Source organism: Chlorocebus sabaeus, chromosome 25 (assembly GCF_047675955.1).
Source record: "Chlorocebus sabaeus isolate Y175 chromosome 25, mChlSab1.0.hap1, whole genome shotgun sequence".
NCBI classification, from domain to species: domain Eukaryota; kingdom Metazoa; phylum Chordata; class Mammalia; order Primates; family Cercopithecidae; genus Chlorocebus; species Chlorocebus sabaeus.
Window position 1 is genome coordinate 74,716,144 of NC_132928.1, and position 19,655 is coordinate 74,735,798.

The 19,655-nt window shown below is 44.6% G+C and overlaps 1 protein-coding gene across 4 annotated transcripts in view; it reads left to right on the forward strand.

Moving 5' to 3' along the window:
- Positions 1–17,738, forward strand: part of ACTN2 (actinin alpha 2) — a 79,151-nt gene extending 61,413 nt beyond the window's left edge. For all 4 annotated transcript variants that reach the window (XM_007989887.3, XM_007989885.3, XM_073011859.1 and 1 more), the window contains 7 exons: positions 2,076–2,258; positions 4,531–4,665; positions 5,587–5,766; positions 10,779–10,925; positions 14,265–14,330; positions 15,559–15,717; positions 17,002–17,738. In XM_007989887.3, the coding sequence (XP_007988078.1) occupies positions 2,076–2,258; positions 4,531–4,665; positions 5,587–5,766; positions 10,779–10,925; positions 14,265–14,330; positions 15,559–15,717; positions 17,002–17,160 (1,029 nt within the window). In that variant the 3' untranslated portion in view covers positions 17,161–17,738. The remainder of the gene's footprint in view (positions 1–2,075; positions 2,259–4,530; positions 4,666–5,586; positions 5,767–10,778; positions 10,926–14,264; positions 14,331–15,558; positions 15,718–17,001) is intronic.
- The last annotated feature ends 1,917 nt before the right edge of the window (positions 17,739–19,655 follow it).

The following is a 19,655-nucleotide window of genomic DNA, read 5'->3' on the forward strand; positions in this document are numbered from 1 at the left end:
GGCTAGAAAGCCCAAATTACCCTTGAACCTTAGCTTAAAAATGTGTTTACTACTCTGTGTTGCAAACCCGTTAACATCAATCAAGTAATGGTGAATATGTCTCAAAAGCTCTGTTCTTTAAAAAAGAATACTGAGGCTGGGCACAGTGGCTCATGCTTGTAATTCCAGCACTTGGGGAGGCCGAGGCGGGTGGATTGCTTGAGCTCAGGAGTTCGAGACCAGCTTGGCCAATGTGGCAAAACCCCATCTCTACAAAAAATACAAAAAAATTAGCCAGGTGTGGTGGCGCATGCCTGGAGTCCCAGCTACTGGGGAGGCCGAGGTGGAAGGATCGCTTGAGCCTGGGAGGCAGAGGTTGCAGTGAGCCGAGATCATGCCCCTAGACTCCAGCCTGGGTGACAGAGTGAGACCCTGTCTCAACCACAACAACAACAACAAATGCTGAATCATTGAGCAAAATAAACGTGCACTTGGAGTTACTCATGAAAAAGTTCTAAGTGTACTAGCTGCTGAGTTAACTGCTTTGCAGATGTGTGCATATTACTGTTTATTTAGATCTACAGAGTGGGTGGCAGATTGTAAACCATAAGAAGCCACAGATCAGCACCTACCTTTTGCCTACCACCAATCCAAAATGTTCTGCGTATAGTTTTTTCTGGAACTTCAGAACCATAAACAAAGCTTCTAAGTGGTGATGTTAGGGAGGAAAGTTAATCTCAGTTAGCCAGGACATAATTTATTTAGAGAATTTGTACAGTGAATTTGATGTATAATAGAATAAAAAGAGAAAATACTTTTTTACTTTTTTTTTTTTTCTGTAAAATAGATATGTCATCAGAAAGAATCCAAGTAGAAAGGAAATCCTGAAGGTTGGCATTTGAAACCACAACTCCCTACCAGGAGCCATCTAGAAGGGTTTACGCCTGCATGTCAGGGGAAAGAAAGTGCTTCCATGAACATTGGAGTTGCCTTTTGAAAGAGGCTTTGATGGTGTTTCCTGCATGCACTCTTAAGCACAGGCCGACAGTCTAAAATCGTTTATTTGTGGAATAAGTGAGACCTCTAAGCACGCCTTGGAAGTCACACTCTTTGTCAAAACTCTGTTGGCAGCTGACCTGTTGCTGCACCTAAAGAGAACAGTAGCTTTACACTCAAAGGTGCTCCACGAGGCAGTGAGGTCTTTGAGCAGCTGAATTTGCAGGGCTGCTCATGTTCGGGTCAAAGAATAGGTTTGATAAATGGCTCTTTAGGGAGGTTTCTGGGAAGAGTTAGTTTCTGTGGCCTTTTCTTTTTGAGGAGTAGGGATGTACTTCCTGGTTTTCTTTAGGGATAACAGTAGCAAATGTCAGATGCTTTTGTAGGACTACAAAGGTAACACTGGCCATTAGAAAGGGCATCTAAGGGCTGAGCGTGGTGGCTCACACCTATAATCCCAACACTTTGGGAGGCCCAGGCGGGGAGGATCACTTGAGACCAGGAGTTTGAGACCAACCTGGGCAACATAATGAGACCCCGTCTCCACAAAAAATAAAAAGAAAAAAATTAGCCAGGCATGGTGATGTATACCCTATAGTCCCAGCTACTCAGGAGACTGAGGCAGGAGGATTACTTGAGCCCAAGTGTTCAAGGCTACAGTGAGCCATGATTGCGCCACTGCACTCCAGCCTGAGTGACCTAGCGAGACCCTGTCTCAAAAAAAAAAAAAAAAAAAAAAAAAAAGGAAGTGCCACTAAGTTAAGTTCTGCTCGTCAGCAGAAAATAAGAAAGACCTAAACAATAGCTGGTGATCGAAAACAGTGAAAGGAAAACTGATTAAAAAAAAAAAAAGATTTTTAAAGACTCTGGGTGAGTAGCCATCAATCAAATTAATAGTCGTCGTGATACCCTTTTTCCATTTTCCAGGAACTTGACTTCTGTGTACCTAAAGAGTTTTTTCTAAAGCATTCAGAATGTGTTTTTCTCCAGAGGTTCTTGCAATTAACAAGGCATTTACTTGTGTGCAGAAAGGAATATCAAAGCCTATGAAATTAACACTCAAGCCACACTGTTTTTCTCCACTTGTGTCTCGGGTGTAGAGTTTGATCACTGCGCATGAGCAGTTCAAGGCCACGCTGCCCGAGGCGGACGGAGAGCGGCAGTCCATCATGGCCATCCAGAATGAGGTGGAGAAGGTGATTCAGAGCTACAGTATCAGAATCAGCTCGAGCAACCCGTACAGCACTGTCACCATGGATGAGCTCCGGACCAAGTGGGACAAGGTGGGTGGCTGAGGGCCTGGTGTGGGACCAGGCGGCATTCTCGAAGCTGAAGTTGAAGGAGGAAGTTAACGCCTCGGGGACTTAGGGTGACAGCCTCATTTTGCGTCACGATCGGGATTTTCCTTTATCCCAGATTTCGCAGGCCAAATGTGATAAACTCTTAAGGACCCTGCAGCAGCTTCTGCAGTTTGTGGGGAAAGAAAGCAGAGATTATTTTACTTAAGGAACATCTTACAAATGTTGACGCAACCGCTATAGGTTATGACCCTAATGCCATAAAGGAAATGGCTTTTAAAGCCCCAACTGGAAATCTGGTTCAAAACTTGCTTACAAGTACTTACAGTACTTTTTAAAATAATTTTTTAGAATATGATATAGACATGTCCCAGATGTGTGTGAATTTTAAATGCAGAAAAATTGCTTAGAAAACTACATCTTGGGAATGAAAGTATTCTTACTAACTTGCTGCCTTTTAAATTTGGGACAGTTATCGACAAATGTAATTATGGTCCAAATGGAATAATTTGAGCCCTTTAGCCTCATTTTTAAGATTGAGACATTTCTTTTCATGGTTGAAATTATAGCACAGTCAGTCATCTCAGTATGCCAATCATAGTTTTTGAGGAATAAGTCCACCACGTGGGTCTGAAGTGGCCTTTACTATAAAAACACATGTGCAGCAAGTTAGTTACAAACAGTGCAAAAGACAAAAACAGGTATGAGGAAGACGAGAGTATTCATCTGAGAGCCCATCTGAGCTTTAAATTTAGCTCTGGTCTTCCTAACAAACACCCAAAAACAGAAAGGAAACAAACTGAGTTAAGTAGTTTTCGTAGGGGGGAAAAGAAGGAAATATATCATTTTCTATTTTTCACTTTTATTATGTTCATTTTTTTGGACAGAGTCTCGCTCTGTCGCCCAGGCTAGAATGCAGAGGTACAATCTCAGCTCATTGCAACCTCTGCCTCCTGGCATCAAGCGATTTTCCTGTCTCAGCCTCCGTAGTAGCTGGGATTACAGGCGCCCGCCACCATGCCTAGCTAATTTTTTATATTTTTGATAGAGACAGAGTTTCACTATGTTGGCCAGGCTGGTCTCAAACTCCTGACCTCAGGTGATCCACCCGCCTCGGCCTCCCAAAATGCTGGGATTACGGATGTGAGCCACCACGCCCAGGCAGAAATGTATCATTTTTTAAAGTGAGACAAACTTTTCTATCATCAGTAAGTTATAAAGCAAATGGATTTTTGTTTTTTAAAAAAAAAGACAATAATAATGCTTTTAGTAGCAGTTTTACAGATGACACAAAGAGATTTTTGAAGTAGCTTTTTTCTTTTCCATTTATTGAAAGAGAATGGAGGCATAGCATTAAAACGTAACTCACAAATGGAACAGAAGCAGGCAGACCAGGTGTATACTCTTCTGTGGGCCAGCATGGTATAAGAATCGAACTCATGAACCCAGCGTGGGCTCTTCACATTTTGGTGTCATGAACCCCTCTGGCAGTCTGGGGAAGCCTGTGGGTAATAATCTGATAATAATGTTTGTAAATTTATAAAAATATTTAATATTACAAAGGAAACAAATTATATTGAAATGTAGTTATTCAAATATCTCTGAAGTTATTGTAATGTATGTGCTTCTTTATGAACACATTTCAAACCAAGATCTAACAGCAGGTCCAATAATTTTAGAGTAGTGCTGAGTGTACGTGATACTTATTGCAAGAAGCAGGCATAACTGTTAACGTTAGTATAGAGTGTCTGTGATTTCTGTTGTGATAAGATCACAGGGACTGCTAAATACTGCTGCAGATTTGCTGTCCACATCATTCATGAACAAAGGGAGTGCTAAATTTTAATTTGAGATGGTGAATGTAGACATGTCAGTGTTCCCTTCATCCAAGTTCACAAGTCCTCTGTACTCTGGACCGGGCCCTGACTTGGTTGTGCAGCAGGCCCAGAGCCTCTGGCTGGAGGGCAATGGTCGCTGCTCCTACTGCAGGCTGTTAAATACCCTCCACCTCATCCTGTCTTTCAGCAGGCACTTGGTGGCACTAGATGGCAGTCAAAGCTAAATCAAGCTCATCCTCTAGTCCCTAGAGTAGGGACTCCTCCTCCCTATCCTCCCTCTTCCTTCCCCCCATACCCTCCTCTGTTCCTTTCTCCTTCTCCACTCCCACCCCCACCCCTTGAACTATTCGCACATTCTGTGGTCGTTCCAGTGAGACCACAGCTGGCCTCTAACCCTTGTTGTCCTTGGGCCCTGACAGGTGAAGCAGCTCGTGCCCATCCGCGATCAGTCCCTGCAGGAGGAGCTGGCTCGCCAGCATGCTAACGAGCGTCTGAGGCGCCAGTTTGCTGCGCAAGCCAATGCCATCGGGCCCTGGATCCAGAACAAGATGGAGGTAAGCCAGCGCCCTCCCAGGCACCGTTCACAAGCCCTGCGATAAGTCCCTTAGCCACGCAGCAGTGACACCGCACATGCTGTGGTTTCCAGCCACCCACTCAGTCAGGTGGGAGCACCGTTCTGTTCTCACCCCAGCTTTATCTTTCAGCCCCTGGCTGTTGGGGACAGTGTGCAGACTGGGGCACAACACAGAATGCAGGAAGCGGGCACTCGAGGAAGGAGAGTGGGGTTTTGCTGGGTTCCGTTTATTTTCTCACTAAAAATGGTGACAGGGCTTTTTCTCAGTTTTTGGCCTCTGCAGGGCCTAGACTTCAAACCATCTATCCCTACAAGGACGACACGTGAAGGCCCACAAATGCTTTGCATTTTCAGAACATTTGAGGGACAGTGGTCTTTAAATAACACTGTTGTCCTTTGATCATCAAGAACAGCCAGGAGACATTTATTGACCCACGTATTTCTTGCCCCACCACCCTTTTGGTGTTAAAATACTGACTTTTTTCTTTAAGGGGAGACCATCTAAAAATATAAGAAATTCTGATGGAGGAAGCCTCTTGTGGGTCTTAAATCTGTCTGGCAGCTCCACCCTTGCAGCCCACCCCCAGCCTCCTCCAGTGCAGGGCGGCTCTGCCCGACGGCATTTCCCTCCCGTGGCAAGAAGCCAACAGGACTCAGCTCTAACCCCTCTTGCCTCTCTGTTTTGGATCTTGGTTGACTTTTTTCCCATTCTCTAGACAGACTAGAACTAGACCTTGTTTTGTTCTGTGATGCTCACTGAGAAAAGTGAGCCGTGTGACACCGGCCGCTGCCTGACGCTGGTCCAGCATCCAATGCAGGGTCTGGAACGACGCCTCGCACCGAGCTACCTTAGAGGGCACTTCACTTTCTTTCTGTCTGCTTGCTCACTCGCCTCCCTCAGGAGATTGCCCGGAGCTCCATCCAGATCACAGGAGCCCTGGAGGACCAGATGAATCAGCTGAAGCAGTACGAGCACAACATCATCAACTACAAGAACAACATCGACAAGCTGGAGGGAGACCATCAGCTCATCCAGGAGGCCCTTGTCTTTGACAACAAGCACACGAACTACACGATGGAGGTACGGCAGCCAGGCACGCGTGCGTCGCTCGCTTGTCACGGGGACCACGCCACCTCCTCAGGGTGCTTTCTTCATGCACTTGTCCTTCTTTGTTCCTGCTAAGACCTACAAGTATGAAAGTTAGGGATCTTTAAGCCTTTCCAGTCACTATTTGTGGAAATGCTTCATGAGCTCTATCGAGAACTATATGATATTCCTGACAGTGACATTATCATTATTATTATCACCACCATAAATTCGCTGCACTTCTTCAAGGTGAGTGCCAGAAGCTGGACTGTTGCATTTCCACCAGTTAGGCCCAAACTGATCTCTCTGGGAAGCCCGGAGGTATAACTCAGGGCTCATCCTGCTACTTGGTAAATGGGAAAATGTTTTTAGTGACAAGAGTATATCCTACAGAGTGCCTTCTGTCACTGTTAGAACCATGGTAATAGAGCATATCCTACAGAGTGCCCGCTGCCACCGTTAGAACCCTGGTGATAGAGTATATACTACAGAGTGCCCGCTGCCACCGTAGAACCCTGGTGATAGAGCATATCCTACAGAGTGTCCACTGTCACCATAGAACCCTGGTGATAGAGCATATCCTACAGAGTGTCCACTGTCACCATAGAACCCTGGTGATAGAGCATATCCTACAGAGTGTCCACTGTCACCATAGAACCCTGGTGATAGAGTATATACTACAGAGTGTCCACTGTCACATTTAGAACCCTGGTGATAGAGTATATACTACAGAGTGCCCGCTGTCACCGTTAGAACCCTGGTGATAGAGTATATACTACAGAGTGTCCACTGTCACCGTAGAACCCTGGTGATAGAGTATATACTACAGAGTGTCCACTGTCACCGTAGAACCCTGGTGATAGAGTATATCCTACAGAGTGTCCACTGTCACCGTTAGAACCCTGGTGATAGAGTATATACTACAGAGTGTCCACTGTCACCGTAGAACCCTGGTGATAGAGTATATACTACAGAGTGTTCACTGTCACCGTAGAACCCTGGTGATAGAGTATATACCACAGAGTGTCCACTGTCACCGTAGAACCCTGGTGATAGAGCATATCCTACAGAGTGTCCACTGTCACCGTTAGAACCCTGGTGATAGAGTATATCCTACAGAGTGTCCACTGTCACCGTAGAACCCTGGTGATAGAGTATATCCTACAGAGTGTCCACTGTCACCGTTAGAACCCTGGTGATAGAGTATATACTACAGAGTGCCCACTGTCACCGTAGAACCCTGGTGATAGAGCATATACTACAGAGTGCCCACTGTCACCGTAGAACCCTGGTGATAGAGCATATCCTACAGAGTGTCCGCTGTCACCGTAGAACCCTGGTGATAGAGCATATCCTACAGAGTGTCCACTGCCACCGTTAGAACCCTGGTGATAGAGTATATACTACAGAGTGTCCACTGTCACCGTAGAACCCTGGTGATAGAGTATATACTACAGAGTGCCCGCTGTCACCGTAGAACCCTGGTGATAGAGCATATACTACAGAGTGCCCACTGTCACCGTAGAACCCTGGTGATAGAGCATATCCTACAGAGTGTCCGCTGTCACCGTAGAACCCTGGTGATAGAGCATATCCTACAGAGTGTCCACTGCCACCGTTAGAACCCTGGTGATAGAGTATATACTACAGAGTGTCCGCTGTCACCGTAGAACCCTGGTGATAGAGCATATCCTACAGAGTGTCCACTGTCACCGTAGAACCCTGGTGATAGAGCATATCCTACAGAGTGCCCACTGCCACCGTTAGAACCCTGGTGATAGAGTATATACTACAGAGTGCCCACTGCCACCGTAGAACCCTGGTGATAGAGTATATACTACAGAGTGTCCACTGTCACCGTAGAACCCTGGTGATAGAGTATATACTACAGAGTGTCCACTGTCACCGTAGAACCCTGGTTGTAGAGTATATCCTACAGAGTGTCCACTGTCACCGTAGAACCCTGGTGATAGAGTATATCCTACAGAGTGTCCACTGTCACCGTTAGAACCCTGGTGATAGAGTATATACTACAGAGTGCCCGCTGTCACCGTAGAACCCTGGTGATAGAGTATATACTACAGAGTGTTCACTGTCACCGTAGAACCCTGGTGATAGAGCATATCCTACAGAGTGTCCACTGTCACCGTAGAACCCTGGTGATAGAGCATATCCTACAGAGTGTCCACTGCCACCGTTAGAACCCTGGTGATAGAGTATATCCTACAGAGTGTCCACTGTCACCGTTAGAACCCTGGTGATAGAGTATATACTACAGAGTGTCCACTGTCACCGTAGAACCCTGGTGATAGAGTATATACTACAGAGTGTCCACTGTCACCGTTAGAACCCTGGTGATAGAGCATATCCTACAGAGTGTCCACTGTCACCGTTAGAACCCTGGTGATAGAGCATATCCTACAGAGTGCCCACTGTCACCGTAGAACCCTGGTGATAGAGTATATCCTACAGAGTGTCCACTGTCACCGTAGAACCCTGGTGATAGAGCATATCCTACAGAGTGCCCACTGTCACCGTAGAACCCTGGTGATAGAGCATATCCTACAGAGTGTCCGCTGTCACCGTAGAACCCTGGTGATAGAGCATATACTACAGAGTGTCCGCTGTCACCGTAGAACCCTGGTGATAGAGCATATACTACAGAGTGTCCGCTGTCACCGTAGAACCCTGGTGATAGAGCATATACTACAGAGTGTCCGCTGTCACCGTAGAACCCTGGTGATAGAGCATATCCTACAGAGTGCCCGCTGTCACCGTAGAACCCTGGTGATAGAGTATATCCTACAGAGTGTCCGCTGTCACCGTAGAACCCTGGTGATAGAGCATATCCTACAGAGTGCCCGCTGTCACCGTAGAACCCTGGTGATAGAGTATATACTACAGAGTGCCCGCTGTCACCGTAGAACCCTGGTGATAGAGCATATCCTACAGAGTGTCCACTGTCACCGTAGAACCCTGGTGATAGAGTATATACTACAGAGTGTCCACTGTCACCGTAGAACCCTGGTGATAGAGTATATACTACAGAGTGTCCACTGTCACCGTAGAACCCTGGTGATAGAGCATATACTACAGAGTGTCCGCTGTCACCGTAGAACCCTGGTGATAGAGTATATCCTACAGAGTGCCCGCTGTCACCGTAGAACCCTGGTGATAGAGCATATCCTACAGAGTGTCCACTGTCACCGTTAGAACCCTGGTGATAGAGTATATACTACAGAGTGTCCACTGTCACCGTAGAACCCTGGTGATAGAGTATATACTACAGAGTGTCCGCTGTCACCGTAGAACCCTGGTGATAGAGTATATACTACAGAGTGTCCACTGTCACCGTAGAACCCTGGTGATAGAGTATATACTACAGAGTGTCCACTGTCACCGTAGAACCCTGGTGATAGAGTATATCCTACAGAGTGTCCACTGTCACCGTTAGAACCCTGGTGATAGAGTATATCCTACAGAGTGTCCACTGTCACCGTAGAACCCTGGTGATAGAGTATATCCTACAGAGTGTCCACTGTCACCGTTAGAACCCTGGTGATAGAGTATATACTACAGAGTGTTCACTGTCACCGTAGAACCCTGGTGATAGAGTATATACTACAGAGTGTCCGCTGTCACCGTAGAACCCTGGTGATAGAGCATATACTACAGAGTGTCCACTGTCACCGTTAGAACCCTGGTGATAGAGTATATCCTACAGAGTGTCCGCTGTCACCGTAGAACCCTGGTGATAGAGTATATACTACAGAGTGTCCGCTGTCACCGTAGAACCCTGGTGATAGAGTATATCCTACAGAGTGTCCGCTGTCACCGTAGAACCCTGGTGATAGAGCATATCCTACAGAGTGTCCGCTGTCACCGTAGAACCCTGGTGATAGAGCATATCCTACAGAGTGTCCGCTGTCACCGTAGAACCCTGGTGATAGAGTATATCCTACAGAGTGTCCGCTGTCACCGTAGAACCCTGGTGATAGAGCATATCCTACAGAGTGCCCGCTGTCACCGTAGAACCCTGGTGATAGAGTATATACTACAGAGTGCCCGCTGTCACCGTAGAACCCTGGTGATAGAGTATATACTACAGAGTGTCCACTGTCACCGTAGAACCCTGGTGATAGAGTATATCCTACAGAGTGTCCACTGCCACCGTTAGAACCCTGGTGATAGAGTATATACTACAGAGTGTCCACTGTCACCGTAGAACCCTGGTGATAGAGTATATACTACAGAGTGCCCGCTGTCACCGTAGAACCCTGGTGATAGAGCATATACTACAGAGTGTCCACTGTCACCGTAGAACCCTGGTTGTAGAGTATATCCTACAGACTGTCCACTGTCACCGTAGAACCCTGGTTGTAGAGTATATCCTACAGACTGTCCACTGTCACCGTAGAACCCTGGTTGTAGAGTATATCCTACAGAGTGTCCACTGTCACCGTAGAACCCTGGTGATAGAGTATATCCTACAGAGTGTCCACTGTCACCGTAGAACCCTGGTTGTAGAGTATATCCTACAGAGTGTCCACTGTCACCGTAGAACCCTGGTGATAGAGTATATCCTACAGAGTGCCCACTGTCACCGTAGAACCCTGGTGATAGAGCATATCCTACAGAGTGTCCGCTGTCACCGTAGAACCCTGGTGATAGAGTATATACTACAGAGTGTCCACTGTCACCGTAGAACCCTGGTGATAGAGCATATACTACAGAGTGTCCACTGTCACCGTAGAACCCTGGTTGTAGAGTTTATCCTACAGAGTGTCCGCTGCCACTATTAGAAAGCTGGTGAGTACTTGTGAGTACTTCTCACTGCAGAATCTTGCAACAGATGACAAAGTAGAATTTTTTTTCTAGTGCAGGGAAGGCTAGCCTGAGCCTTGCTTAGTAAGCCCTCTGAGTCAGCTGTGCAGTTATGAAAGTAAGAGGCAGCGTTGACATGCTGGAAAGACCTGGAACTGATCTTTCCCCTTTTCCCTCAATAGCACATTCGTGTTGGATGGGAGCTGCTGCTGACAACCATCGCCAGAACCATCAATGAGGTGGAGACTCAGATCCTGACAAGAGATGCGAAGGGCATCACCCAGGAGCAGATGAATGAGTTCAGAGCCTCCTTCAACCACTTTGACAGGGTACCACTCTCTACTTACTCAAAGGGCGATACTGGGGACATTAAACAATGTATCTGAAATAATATGCGTGCTCTCGGGTTAAGTCTTAAGGCTCCCCAACATTTACAGGGAAACAGGATCGTTAATGACAAAAGAAAATCGCCACCAAAACTAAGCTCTGATGTTGCTCAAGGTGACACAAAGTCCAGGTTTGTGTGCTGTTTCATGCAGATCGCTTAATAAGAATGCATTTCTAGTTGACATCAAAGCTCATTTGTTCTAAGTCAAAGTATTTTTCACAAAATCTGACTGTTGGCTTTAGGTCATTTTGTAAAGACTTAAATTATGCTTTTCCTAAGCAACTGTTTAGGAAAAGTCTCTGGTCATAATTTAACCTGTTCTTTCAACATATACAACTCAGTTTTCTTTTTTAATGAACAAAATTGACACATGATCTGTTTTAAGGACATGCACCAACAAAATGGTGATAATTTTCTTAGTAAAGGCATATAAAAAGATAAGTGCTGCTTTTAAAATATTATCTTGTATTTTGATTTGAATAATATTGAGTAAAACCAATTCTTTATGAGAAAACACTATTTACTAATCCTGTGGCTGAAAGTGAGTGACTATTAAGGCTACACTCTAATTCTTTTTTTTTTTTTTTTTTTAAATGAGATGGAGTCTCGCTCTGTCACCAGGCTGGAGTGCAGTGGCACGATCTCGGCTCACTGCAACCTCCTCCCCCTGTGTTCAAGCGATTCTCCTGCCTCAGCCTCCCGAGTAGCTGGGACTACAGGCACCCGCCACCACGCCAGCTAATTTTTGTATTTTTTTTAGTAGGGACAGGGTTTCACCATGTTGGTCAGGCTGGTCTCAAACTCCTGACCTCAAGTGATCCACCCACCTCGGCCTCCCAAAGTGCTAGGATTACAGGCGTGAGCCACCGCACCTGGCCTTTTTTTTTTTTTTTTTTTGAGATGGAGTTGTGCTTTGGGTACCCAGGCTACAGTGCAATGGTGCGATCTCAGTTCACTGCAGCCTCCACCTCCCGGGTTCAAGCGATTCTCCTGCCTCAGTCTCCCAAGTAGGCATGCACCACCATGCCAAGCTAATTTTTTGTATTTTTAGTAGAAACAGGGTTTTACCATGTTGGCAAGGTTGGTCTCGAACTCCTGACCTCAGGTGATCCACCTGCCTCAGCCTCCCAAAGTGCTGGGATTACAGGCGTGAGCCACCACGCCTAGCTATGTTCCAATTCTTAAAGATCACTAAAAGGGATATACCATTACTTTGTATGGAGCCCTGTTATGATTTGCAAATGTCCTTCAGTGGTTCCTAAAATGCCTCTGGGCTAGATAGACCAGTCAGATTTGGGCCTGTTAGAGGGTTCAGAGCTAGGCATTAGTGAAAAATTATACACAGAGATGGATATTGACGTTCTTATAGTTTCAGCACACCTTCATTGTGCAGAAATGTGCTTTGATTTGACCTAACTGCATTCAGTAAAGCCCAAGTCATTTTTCTTCCAAGGAGGGAAATGATGGCTCTTCATCCTGGCACACAACCATCTCTTATTGAAAGACACTCTTATTCACTGGGGCTGCGTTAGAGGAAGAAAGCACATTGATTTGAATCCAAGGTGATCACAGTCTTTTGCAACAAAAGTCCAAGGAGTACAGTGCAGAACTTGCCATGTTTAGAAGTTTGCTCAAATTAAACATGATTCTTTGTCTTCTGGAGAAAATAGTTCGCTTACTGTGTAGTGGGAAGGGGTGTCATGTCAGGGATACGGATCCACTTGACTTCGTCTTTTCATTAAATGGTAAAGATAGGCATGGCGGGGGCACAGAGGCTGTGAATGGAGGGATTCTTCGTGGGCATCAGAGAATTAGAGAAGGTTTTACAGCATAGGTGTAACATGACCAGAGCTGTGCTGAAAAAAAAAAAAAAAAAAAAAGTGCCAGACAGCACATTTAAGATGAAGGATAGACACAGGGGAAGGAGAAAAGATGAGAAAGTTAGTAGAGGGTCAGACCCGAGTCTGTTTGGAAAAGTGAGAGAGAAGGAACATGAACTTCAGGGCTGAGGGATAGGAGCGGTGGGAATGAAGAAAAGAAAAGAGGTAGATCTGAGATTGAGACAAATCTGACAGAGGTGAACAACAGGATTTGGAGGCTAAGGGAGAGGGTGAGATGGAAAGTTCAAACCATGAAGACATGGGAGAAGTGGGACTCAGCTATTGCAAAAGCAGGAGGAGTCCAGGTCTAGAGTTTCGGGCTGAAGCCTGCAGGAGTCGCCGTATAATGGCCCTGTCCAGCAAGAGTCTGGAGAGTAAGAAGAGAGAAGGCCCAGATCTTAGGGAACTACTACATTTGTGGGAGGCAGAAGAGCCAGAGGAGGAGCATTAGAGAAAGTGGAGGAGAACCGGGTCAAGGTGGGAAGCATCACTAAAGAGGATGCTGCTGAGGAATCCAGCGGTGACTGAGGGCAGAGTACATGGGTGTGAGGACAGACACATAAAGTCTCTTATTCATAGAAAAAAAGAACTTCTGACATTAGCGTTTGGGACTGGCTGTTTCATGGGCAAGCGCAAACAACAGAAAATAGCCTTCTATTTAATAATTCATATGGCCAATAACCAGTGTGTTCTTCTCTTTAAGTGTGTACTGATGCTGAAACATTAGCCATCCCTTCAAAACCCTCCAGGGAATCTTCAGCACAGCTGTGCGCTTCACGTCACATGCAGGGCTTTGCATTGACACCCCTGTTTCTGTAGAGTTGGGTCGCAGTTTGTCCTGACCTGGCCTTTCTCAGCTGGGAAAACTTGTCCCTGTGGACCCCTTCTTGCACACTGCTCTGTGTAGACTCTCATTGGATTTTTGGGAGCAGCTGAGCTTGCCACACATAGGGGCCACTGCGTCCTGGCCCAAGGGCCTAAGAGTAGTTGCTTTCTAGGTGTCGGAGCTCTAGGAATGTGCTCATCTCTGCAGGAATTTTACAAACGATGACAACCTGGGATCATTGAGAGCATCGTCATTTCTTAGAACATTTACGATACGTTCTGTCATCAGTAGGTGGCAGTAGTGAGCTCCCAACTGGTTCCTTTTGCTATTTTCTTGTGTGGTCTCCTTTCATTTTTGTCTGGTCTATAGCCTCCTCTCCCCTCTTTTTGATTTTTAAGAAACTAGTTTGTAACATCCTTGTGCTGGCTCCATCCTTCTCGCAAGTCAGTGGTGACATTTACGACCTTGGCAGAGCTCAAAGCGCTTCTCTTACCAGATCTTTGTTCAGTTGGTCAAGTCGAGTTGCCCATCTTGCTCTGTGCTCACCTGCTCTGTCCTTTGTTTTTGCCAACAGAGGAAGAATGGCCTGATGGATCATGAGGATTTCAGAGCCTGCCTGATTTCCATGGGTTATGACCTGGTAAGACAGAAGTTGAAATTGTGTACTAAGATTTGATATTTTATTGAGTTTGGATTTCTATTATAGAAGATGACAAGCTCAAACCAAGGTAGTGCATTTGGGATTGGTTCATTTTCATTATATAGGATAAGATTTTTTGAAGGTCTCACTGTTGCTATATAAAAATAAAGTCACGGGGCCTGGCACAGTGGCTCACGCTTGTAATCCCAGCACTTTGGGAGGCCGAGGCGGGTGGATCACCTGAGGTCAGGGATTTGAGACCAGCCTGACCAACATGGTGAAACCTCATCTTTACTAAAAATACAAAAATTAGCCAGCCGTGGTGTTGGGTACCTGTAGTCCCAGCCACTCAAGAGGTTGAGGCAGGAGAATGGCTTGAACCTGGGAGGCAGAGGTTGCAGTGAGCTGAGATTGTACCACTGCACTCCGGCCTGGGCGACCAGAGTGAAACTCTGTCAAAAAAAAAAAAAAAGTGACGGAACCAAAGCATTTATTTTTATTCAGTAATTGGTCAGATGATTTTTTCTAGTGAAGGAGATGAGAACACAGGCTTTTTGATTTTTTTAAACAGCTTTACTGAGATATAACTCACGTACTGTGGTTTACCCATTTAAAGTGTACACTTGTGGCTTTTAGTAGCATCCTGATGATTTTTCAAGTGCCTTTTGCTCTAATATGTTGAAAGGTAAAACAGGTTTAGTCATAAATCAGCCAAGATAAACTTACATTTCCCTGTGGGCTGGGATAGTCCTAGAATATCCAGTACTTCTCTGTTACCCATTAATGAGTATTTTTCACCTGGCCTGCCTCGATTCTCTTCGGGACTGTAAACTACAGTCGTGACAGCCATGTTCTGAGCTGCCTTCAGTTTGGCAGCATTGCTTTCCTAGTTCTAATCTGAGAAAAGGGTTCAGCTCTCGCTTTGACCTACTCTTCCATAATTACATTCCGTGGCCCATGAAGGCCAGCAGTGGGTCCCAGGGAGGAAAGAATTCTCTGACATTTACGAGCTTCTGGTTTGAAGCTCCAGCAACTTTTAAAATTATTTGATAGCAGTAAACCTAAGTCACCCTTAAGGGGAGTCTCGTCCAAAGACTGAAGGGAAACACAGGTCAAACTTCAGTTTTCAGACATAAAGGAATTGGCGTGTCACTAGGGAAAGAATGAGAACGGCTCTGTTGAGAGCTGCGTACCGTTCGAGTACATGTTTCTTTGCACTTTGCCCCAGGGTGAAGCCGAATTTGCCCGCATCATGACCCTGGTAGATCCCAATGGGCAAGGTACTGTCACCTTCCAATCCTTCATCGACTTCATGACTAGAGAGACGGCCGACACGGATACCGCCGAGCAGGTCATCGCCTCCTTCCGGATCCTGGCTTCTGATAAGGTCTGCATTCACAGATTTGCTTCTGCTTTAGCAGGAGTCTACTATGTCATTCTAACAGAAAAGGCAACACTGTTGTAAATAAAAACCATTTTTGTACCAGTGTATTTTGTACAACATTGGCACTGATTTCAGAAAGCAGCAGGTAGATACACAACAATGGGGCGCTCAGCACAGAGGAAACAGGCCATTGCTGGCATTTGTGCTTGGCCTTGCATTGAACTTTTATAGAAGGGACAGTAGTGTGTTTGTACTTTTATGTTTGTGTGCACGCGTGTGTGTGTGTGTGTGTGTTACTGGTTCAACCCCCATTTTACATTCTAGTTTGGTGACTGTGACTCAGAAAGAAGAAACCGTGCAATTTAGATGTTACAAAACTGGGTACCTTCTCCCAAGGATCAATAACCCTGACTTTGTGCCCAGCAGAATCATGGAGCAAAGTTAAATATAGCTGTTCAGTCAGTAAAAAATTGGCAAGCTTTTCATCACATGTAGCCTAGACCTTCAGGAGGAGTTTAATTGCCAGTTCAGAATTTTCGTATTTTACCCCCCAAACAATAAAAACATCTCTATGTATAAATTCAATTTGGGACAGGATTATTTTACCCTGTTTTCTGGCTGAGAGGATAATGAACATTACCACAAGGAGGTTAGCATGTTAAACACATTGACAGAACCATATTTATTACCTTAAAAATCAGATAAGACCAACTATTTTTAAAATAATGTTTTCTTTAAAATGAATCATTTACCTATGGGGTGAGGGTGGATGGGAAAGAGCCCAGCTGATTTAGAAGGTAATAAACCATGGCTCCTCTAACCCCACTAAGAAACTTCTACTATAAATTATATAGTATACAAACTATAATTATATAAATTACAATGTGATATTTGTGATTTACTTTGACTTTTACCAACCAGTCTATTTGGCTGGAATTGTCCTATTTCCCGCTGAACATTTTTTTGAAAAGCTTCATCTTTTCTGGTATGAAATGCAGATCATAGTGTGTATCCTTGCATTGTGGCTCAGTTTGAGAACTACTAGTAATGCTCCATTTGCCTTTATGAAGCATGTTACCCTTCCTGCTGGCCAGGCCAGCTTCTAGATACACTCCAAGTACAACATGGCTTTCTGGTGGTTGTCTGGTACTACTATGCCAATAGACTCCCTATTCTTTAGTCCTTTTGAAAAATTAAACAGATGCAAGAAATATGTAAGTATTAAGACTATTTATGTTGTGGTGTTTTCTACAACTGACTGCAAACACGTGCGTATATTTTTTCCAGCCATACATCCTGGCGGAGGAGCTGCGTCGGGAGCTGCCCCCGGATCAGGCCCAGTACTGCATCAAGAGGATGCCCGCCTACTCGGGCCCAGGCAGTGTGCCTGGCGCCCTGGATTACACCGCGTTCTCCTCCGCACTCTATGGAGAGAGCGATCTGTGACGCTGAGGTTCTGTAATCACTGATCCCATCAGAACGCAATAAAAGCAGAAGTCACAGTTGGTTTCCTGGAAACTTTGACAGGTTCTATTAAGTTGGGAGAGAGAGGGGGGAAAAAAAGCCTTTTGTAGTTCAGTAATTGCCAGCAATATAACACGGCTAAAATGAAGTTTCTACAGTATATGACATAGTGCGCTTCATAAATAGGTTTATTTCTGAGTTTTTAGCTAAATGTAATGAAATATCAGGTTGATTTCTTTGATTAAACGGAACAAATTACTTGAGTATTAGGAAATTAGGAGGATCTAGGGACAGAAGGAAAGTGAAAAATGTGAAAATACAAAATATCCAAGATTTAAGACTGGGGGGGGGGGAAATCCACAAATTGGTAAATAAAGGTTTGCTATTTGTAAAAAATTTCATTTCTCTCTAATATGCCTATGTGATTGCCCCTAGGGGAGTATATTTGGGATTCTAATGTTTTATTTTCATGCTTATCCAAAGATTACTATTGTGTCTTCAAATGAATTTAATTAATTGTGAGATGGAACTGCCAGGGATTAAAAAGACTATCAAAAAGATCTTTTGGCACTTACCATTTTTAAAATAGAGTTTATGGTCATCTCTTCATTGTTTAGGGCTGGATGGTCAACTCAGTTAGTGATTTTTGCTGCTTCTGTTATCCTCCAGAGTAGAGACCTAAGGAAACATGGAAGTCAGTTTAATTGCCAGAGGGAAGGATGCAGTCACTAGGTTAAATGAGGTTTTTAGGATTATTTATTGATTCCAGGTTCCCATGCTTTTTGTTGGAGCTTATTAGTACAGGTTCTCAAGAGATGACCATATGAACGTGCTCTGTTTTTAAATAAGCAGGTTTCTGTAGTAGTGATTCATCACAAGGCAAGTCAGAAACCAGCATCCTTCTAGCCCTCCAATCAGGACTTCATTATGCCTCTCGTTTTATGACCTTTTAAGGAGAAGCCAGAGTTATCGTAGGAAAGGACTGATTCTCAGCAGCAGTGGAGGTGAGTTCTTTCTCTGCGGAAGCTTTACATATGTTTTGGGTAGTAGGAGTAACTAGATGTTTTAGCTACTGTGCAGTGTGTGTTCACCCCTGGGATTCGAGAGTATATCCTAACAAGTCCCATGTCTGGTTCTGTGTCTGAAGGCCTGCTTCATGCCACAGGATGCTACATGCACTTCCGCTCGCACATCTTGATCCACTGAATGTTCATTCTTCCTTTTTGCTCATACTGCTGTAGGCTATAATTCCCCCCTCTGTTTTTCCATCTTGTTGACAGCTTGTAGAGAATAAAGCAGGAATTATTTTTATATCTGAGTCCTTAATGATCAGGAAATGGATTCCAAACAAACAAAACCAGTTGCAAACAGCAATTAAAGCATTACTAGAGAAGCAGTAACATGCCTGTTACCTACAGTCTGTTCGCTCAGATTTTTATAGATTTCCACCCGCAGCTGGAAATGTGATATTTCCATTCCAAGCTGTCTGACAGCTTGACTCTTTTTCCTACACTGGGCCATTTAGAACCTTCAACCTTTATGAATTTCACTTAATTTGCTTCATTATTAAGTAGTTGGTAGTTTCTAGATTCCTGAAATATTTGAATCCTTGAGTTTAATGCCAAACACTTTTGGGGTGGTTTAGATGAACTCTGACTCTATTTTATTTCAAGCAGGTGCTATATCCCAGCCATAAACTCTATAGAAAAGCCAGAAAGTTGTGCTTACTTTGAGGCTATTAGGGGGATCTGTGGTGTTTTAGGATGGGTGTGGGTAACTCATCTACCTAAACTTTTAATTTCTTTACAACCTTCAGCAAGAGAGCAGATCAGTACTTTCTATCTGCTAATAAATGAAGAAAGGAAGTAAACTCTGAGAAACAATAAACATGTTTATACTCTCATTTTAGGCATTATTTTTATTTCTGAATCTGGATGCTCAAAAATTAAAAAGTTTATAAGTTTCTAAATTAAACTTAATTTATAAAAGAAAAAAGAATCCCTACTTTTGTTATTTCAAAAACTAACGATTACTTTGGTTAACTACAAACAAAATTCCTCACTTAAAGGTTCCATGAGAATTAAACAGTCATTGGATTAGCATTTGCCTCCCTTAGAGAATGAGAGTCTGGCTTATTGGGTAGAGGGTGAACATAAGATGGAGAATTAACAATGAACCATTTAGAAGTGAATGATGGATGGCCCGGGCATGGTGACACACGTCTGTAATCCCAGTACTTTGGGAGGCCAAGGCGAGTGGATCACTTGAGGTCAGGAGTTCAAGACCAGCCTGGCCAACGTGGTGAAAACCCATCTCTACTAAAAATACAAAAATTAACTGGGTTTGGTCACGTGCCTGTAATCCCAGCTACTTGGCAGCTGAGGCAGGAGAATCACTTGAACCCAAGAGGTGGAGATTGCAGTGAGCTGAGATGGAGCCATTGCACTACCAGCCTGGGCGACAAGCATGAAACTCTA